Source organism: Geospiza fortis, unplaced genomic scaffold (genome assembly GCF_000277835.1).
Source record: "Geospiza fortis unplaced genomic scaffold, GeoFor_1.0 scaffold26, whole genome shotgun sequence".
Classification (NCBI taxonomy): domain Eukaryota; kingdom Metazoa; phylum Chordata; class Aves; order Passeriformes; family Thraupidae; genus Geospiza; species Geospiza fortis.
In genome coordinates, this window is record NW_005054425.1 from 1226103 (window position 1) to 1232367 (window position 6265).

The window sequence follows — 6265 nt, forward strand, 5'->3', positions numbered from 1 at the left end:
AGATTGGTTTAGAGTAGAAGCTCACTGTCTAACATAGGTGATGGGTATTGGAAAGTAATTGTAAACATTGTACATGTAGTTTTTAGTATAAAGACATAACACTGCGCTGGGGGCAGGCAGAGTGCCTGGAACTGTCCTGCTGGACCTTGGCAGGGCAAGAGAAAATTTTTTATAGATAAGGAACAATAAACAACCTTGAGACCAAGAAATGAAGAGCCCTGACTCCTTTTTCAAGCGCCGGGCTGGGAAAAGAGACTTTCCAACTTTTCTTGGGGTCACTCTGAGCAGCGAGAGATCCCGACAGTGAAGCTCTGGTCCATTTGCACTCCAAACAGTGAGTTACAATGCCCAACTTCCCCAGTGCTTGGGAGTTCTGTGGGTGGGAACCACCCCCCTCCTCAAAGCAGCCCTTTTTCCCCAGAGCACAGCACAAACAAGGACGTTTCCATACTCACAGCTCCTCCAGCTGCTGGCACCGGTGGAAACTGGGCAGCTCCTCAATTTGGTTGTGTGACAGCTCTCTGCAGGGAAAGGACAGCACAGGAATGTTGGGATGCCAAAAGCCAGAGCTCCTGAGCCCTCCCTTGCAAGGCAGGTACTGCTGGAGAGCGAGGTGACCTCACCTCATCCTGCACAGCTCCACTTTTGGTAACCCAGAGAGTGGGATCTCCACCCTGCAGCTGCTGCTGGCTCTGGGTGTCTCTGTGCAAGGTGAGGGCTACCCCATCATTTCTTGTCACAGACATATTTTATGAAAAATCCTTTCCTTAGGATTTTTCCTCCTGAGAAGCCTCAAAATCAAAATGTAAATATTGATTATCTGCTGCTGTGGAATGCAGCAGGTGGATCTGTGATTAATCTCATGCAGTTGTTTCTAATTAATGGCCAATCACAGTCAGCTGGCTCAGACTCTCTGTCAGAGACACAAGCCTTTGTTATCATTCTTTCTTTTTCTATTCTTAGCTAGCCTTCTGATGAAACCCTTTCTTCTATTCTTTTAGTATAGTTTTAATATAATATATATAATAAAATAATAAATCAAGCCTTCTGAAACATCCTTGTCTCTTCCCTCATTCTAAGACCCCTGCGAACACTAACCCAATTTCTGTGCAGGGTGAGGGCTGCCCCATGATTTCCCCACTCACTCACCCCCTGCACAGCCCATGGGCTGATGGAGCTGCTGGTACAGCTGGGGTGGGCTTGTCCTCCCCAGCCTCAAGTCAGCTGGGAAAGGAAACCCTCCCGTGCCACTTCTGCCATGCCCAGCGCTGCTTTCCATGGGCACAGCACAGAGAGATTTCTGCCAGAGCCTGCACAAGCTGCAGATGTGCCTGCAGAGCCTGGGGAGGATTTGACCAGCTCCCTCCTGGCACAGCAACCCCACTGCCCATTGCCTGCTCCCCCTTCAGCCTTTCCTGGCTTTGTCCCAAGGTCAGGGAAGGGGTTGTGGCATTGGCAGGGATTTGGTTCAGGACATTACAGACTTTAACAACCTCTGGTCCTCGTTCTTTCAAGTGCTGTCACTCGAAAGCAGTTTGCAACAAACTCCTCTTGCCACTGGTTCATGGCTCAGTGTCCTGTCAGCATCCAGAGTGGCTTGATAGTCAGAGGAAAACCCACCCTGGCACAGCTTAATGAGAATTTATTGAAGCTGAAACAGGCTGGGTAAGGAGCAATGTTTAAACCCAGCTCTTTCCCCCACCAGCAGAGACTGGATTTGTGGTTGTTCAAGGGAAATTTACCCCAGGGTAAAGTTTTGTATGTGGTTTCTCATCTGACTTTCCAAACTCAGTTTCCATCTTTCTGCCAATAGATTGCTCCTAAAATATTTCAATTATTTTATTTTGCCAACCCACTCACCACCAGTTTTCCATGGTGGAGAGGAGGAGGGAGGGAAAAGCAAGCAAAAGGTTTGTGCTCAGCTCTGGAGGCTGTCACCCAGGATGGAGAAAATCCTTGGCATCAGTCACTGTGTCAATGCATTGGGCTTGACAGGGCTGGAGCTGAGCCAACAGTGATGAGGAGAACCTGCCCCAGGAGTTGTTTCTGGCTCCTCCAAACCGAGGGTAACCAGCTGCAGCCCAGAATCTACAAACAGAGCAGCCTCAGTCACTCATGCTCTGTTGGGAACACACCAGGATGAAGGTGCTGACGGCACCAAGGGACTTCAGCTCTGGTCAGGGGTTGTCACCTATTTCTGCTTGAGGAGAAAGACAAATCTTCCAGAGCCCAAGGAGCATTTGTAGGACTCTGTCAGGCCCAGGGTGGGATTGTTGGGGTGTTCTGAGCTGGACTCAATGATCCTTGTGGGTCCCTTCCACCTCAGGGTGTACCATGGCTACAGGAAATCTGCCCTGAGCAGGAGCTCTGGATGAGAGCAGCAGGATGATGCCAGGATGATGCCAAAGGCTGCTCTGCCTGTGTGGGGCACCCCAGGATGGCTGTGACCCTCTGGCCTGCAGGGTCCTTGCAGAGAATCCACACCTGGAAATGCAGCTGTACCTGTCATCTATGGCCAGAGGTGTCACAGCCACAGCTCTATGGCTGCCCAGAGACAGGCAGAGAGCAGCACTGGCTCTGTGGGGACAGGGGCCAAGGCATTTCAAAGGCAAGAGAGATGTGAACATGCGCAAACATTGGCCCTCACACTCTCTCTCCAAACCCTAAAGCAATGCAGTTAATGTCAGGAATTCACTAGGGAAGGGGAACAAGGGGCAAGGGACAAGGTGGTGTGTCCCAATAAAACTGTCCCACAGGGTGGTGGGGGTAGGCACAAGGAACAGGCTCTGCTGTGAGGGCTTGCAGTCTGATAACTGCAAACATAAACAGAGCTCTGGGACCCAAGAGCCTGGGCCAGCCCAAAGGCTGCACTTTCATAGCAACTCATCCATTGAATTGGTCCAGATGTCTAAAGATGGGAGATCTTCCCTACAGGGACATCTGGAACCAAAAGCCTGTAATCTCCTAAGTTACAAATTGTCTCCTTTTATTTTTATGTTTTACTCTTGTTTCCAATTTCTGTGATCAAGAATTCACTCCTGTTGCTTTCCTGGAACAAACTTGTTTTCTTTTTCAGCTTGCTTGTATATAGACTGATGAGAGGCAAGCCTGTTGTTGCCCTAAGGCTGCAAACTTGTATAAATCTGGCTCATGACTCATTTCCTGAGGATGTCTTTGACTGCAAACATAGTTGGGGATCTCAGGAATCAGGGGTGTGATTGCTGAGATGATGCAGGACCTTTCTGAGATGTTGATTTCATCATGTACCAAGCTAAAGGAGAGAGCATGACCCCCCAGCATCATTCAGTGCCTGGCTACGCAGGCAGAGCCAAAGAAACAGAGACCAAGCAAAACCCTGACCTGGCTGGGCTGCCCCAGGTGAGGAAATGTGGCCTTGTGGCCTCACACGTCTCCATCAGGTCAGACCTGACCCCTCCTGGGATATGAACAGGATTCTTCTTCCAGATGGTGGCACTTGCTGCAGCTCCAGCTACAATAAGCCAAGGCTGGGGCAGAGGGTGAAGGTGATTTCCCCCTTGGTTTTGGGCTGAGAGGAGCTGTGAAGGGCTGTGGCCATCCTTACCCATCTCCTTTTGTTCTCTCCCTACTCCCCCTGCATGGGGAGGGGACAGGTCCTGCTGTGCAGGGCAAGGAGGAGGTGCCTGGTGCAGCCCTGGGACCAGAGCAGCACCTAGGATGGAGCAGCAAGGGCAAGAACAAGCAAGGCTCAAAGTAGTGATGAAGAAGGTGGTGATTTCTGCATGGAAAAGCTGATGGGAACAAGAACCACAGGATGGTCTCTCACAGCTGGCCCTTTCCCTGAGCTGGACAAAAGGAAAGCCCAGTTCCTGAGGGCACTTTGTAAGGACCAGGCAGGCCAGAGCCACGGGTTACTCACAGGACTCGGAGGCTGGGCAGCTGCTGGCACATCCTTCTGGGGAGGAAATGGATTCCTGCCCGGGTCAGGGTCCTGGAGGGATGGAGGAGAGAGAAGAAATGCTGTTGCTGACAGCCAGCACCCAGACTCTGTGACCCACAAGCCCAGTCCCAGAGAGTGGCAGGAGAGACAATATCAGTAGGGCAATAAAATACAGGGAGAGGGTAAAATCCTACCTGGCAGCTGTGGAAAGAGGCACTGCTGCTGGACCTGGCTAAGGTGAATGTGGAGAGTTCTGGGCCACTGCTGAGTACTGAATTCACAGCTGTCCTTGGCCTTGCTGGGGGCAGGTGGCAGTGGCCTCTGATGGCAGCGGCATGCTCTGCCATCCCTGCTCCCTCTGTCCAGGCTGGACAGGCCTGGAGCCAGGGCTGCCTCAGAAGCTGTGTCTGAGGGATGGATGGTGTGTCCCTGTGTCCCCAGGACATGGCAGGGCCAGGCCATACCCTGGCCAGGGGTGCTCCGGTGTGGGCTCAGTGTGGGGACGGTGTCCAAGAGAGGAGAACCTTGTGTGGCCAGGGGCAGTGTGTCCTCCAAGGCCCTGGGGGCATGGGGAGGGGACCAGAGCAGCTGCAGGAGCCGCAGCCTGGGTGGCAGATGTTTCTGAACTGCACCATGGTGCTGGTTCCAGGATGGGCAGAGACACTGGGGTGCAGCAGAAGCACTGCACTCACAGGTGCAGGAGGGAAGGAAGGAAAAAACAAACAAACCAAAAAAAGGCTGGAGCACTTGAGAGTACTGAGAGAGCCACTCACAGGGAGGAAAGCTGGTTCAGGAGCCACAGGGGTGAAACGAAGCAGAAGGGTGAGCGACCAGGGAGAGGCAGAGCTGAACACTGCACAGCACTGGGAAAGTTGTCCTCACTGAAACAGCCTGGACCACCTTGGAGGAGGAAGAGCACAGCTAGCAGGGTAAGAGGGAGAGAGGTGCCACACTCACAGAACTTCTAGGCTGGTGGTGCCTTTGAGGTCTGGGAATTCCCTGATGTCCGTGGCTCCATTGAGTGACCTGCAGAGAAACAAAGGCACAGTGAGGTGGGCAGAGCACCTGGAGGCACCTGCAGCTGCTCAGGGTTCCAGACCCATCAGCCAGGGTGGCAGATCTGTTCCTCACACCCAGATGGGATCAAGGCCCAGCCCCAGTGTGTCCCTGTGGCTGCAGCAGACACTGTGCAGATGCAGCTGGATGGAGCTGGGACTTCCATGCAGGGAGACTTGGCAAGCTCAAAGCCTCTCCCAGCCACTGACATTCTTGGCATGATCTCTACCCAAATTAAATAAAAAAAACCCAAACAATTACCGTGGGGAATGTAAGCGGGGCATCCCACCCAAGCCTCCCTGGGTCTATGCATTTGGATCTAAAGAATGCAGGGCTATTTGAATGATTTATTTTATGTGCCTGGGTGAGGCTTATAAATAGAGATTTATGAGGTTGCCTCTGCCTCAGTATTTTTAGTGCTGTGCCACAACAGGTTGGCTGAAATGCCAGCGTGGGGCAGCTGCTGTGGTTCAGGTGGTGCCCAGCCTGTGCTGGGGGCCCTGGAGCAGGGACAGAGCCAAACCTGTGAAGGAGGCAGTGCCACTGCTGGCTGCCCAGTAAAATCATTTGTGCCATGGTGGTGGGACGTGTTCCTCCACTTCTCCATCTTGTGGAGGAAGGCAGATGCCTTCAGTGTCCTTCTGTTCGGGCAATTATGCAGCAGCAGAAAAAGCTGTGGCACTTGTGTGTGGCAGTTTGCTGCTCCTGACACAGCTGTGGAGACCCTGGAAAGCCCCAGTGCCTCTCAGCTGTGTGGGGAGGAGGAATTAGTGTCTGCTTCAAAAATGCCCTTTTCAAAATTAACCTTCCTCAGAAGAAAACATTTGCAGTGTCTACTCCTTGGAGTAACCTTTGGGGTTGGACAAGAGAGTGGCTTCATGGTCCTCTACTGGCACAGGGGCTTGGAAAAAGGGAGGGAGGAGGCCACAAAGGTGCCCAGTACACAGGGCTTGGAGCTTGGATGTTACCTCTCTGGGGATGGGCTTGGTGAACTTACAGAGTGTGGAGCTTTGGCAAGTACTGGAAAGCAGACTGTCCAACAAACTGGATGGGATTGTCATAAAAATGGCTGCAATGGGAAAGAGGAACAGGTCAGAGTCTGCTGCACATGAAGAGAAGATGCTGTTACAGGTCAAGAGCCTCAGAGCTGCCAGCAGCAAGCCATGCAGGAGGTGCTGCACAGCTGTGCTGTGAGGAATTCTTGCTCCCAGATAAACACAGGTTCTCCCATGGCCTGTTTTGGCTGGACATTGCTACAGCTGAGGTCTTCCACTGCTCTGAATGGGGAAT

At 52.3% G+C, this 6265-nt stretch overlaps 1 protein-coding gene across 1 annotated transcript in view; it reads right to left on the minus strand.

The window, feature by feature from the left end:
* Positions 1-6265, minus strand: part of LGR6 (leucine rich repeat containing G protein-coupled receptor 6) — a 174030-nt gene that overhangs the window by 24825 nt on the left and 142940 nt on the right. Inside the window, 4 exon segments of the mRNA XM_031061749.1 lie at positions 456-521; positions 3899-3970; positions 4877-4945; positions 5973-6044. Coding sequence (XP_030917609.1) covers positions 456-521; positions 3899-3970; positions 4877-4945; positions 5973-6044 — 279 coding nt within the window.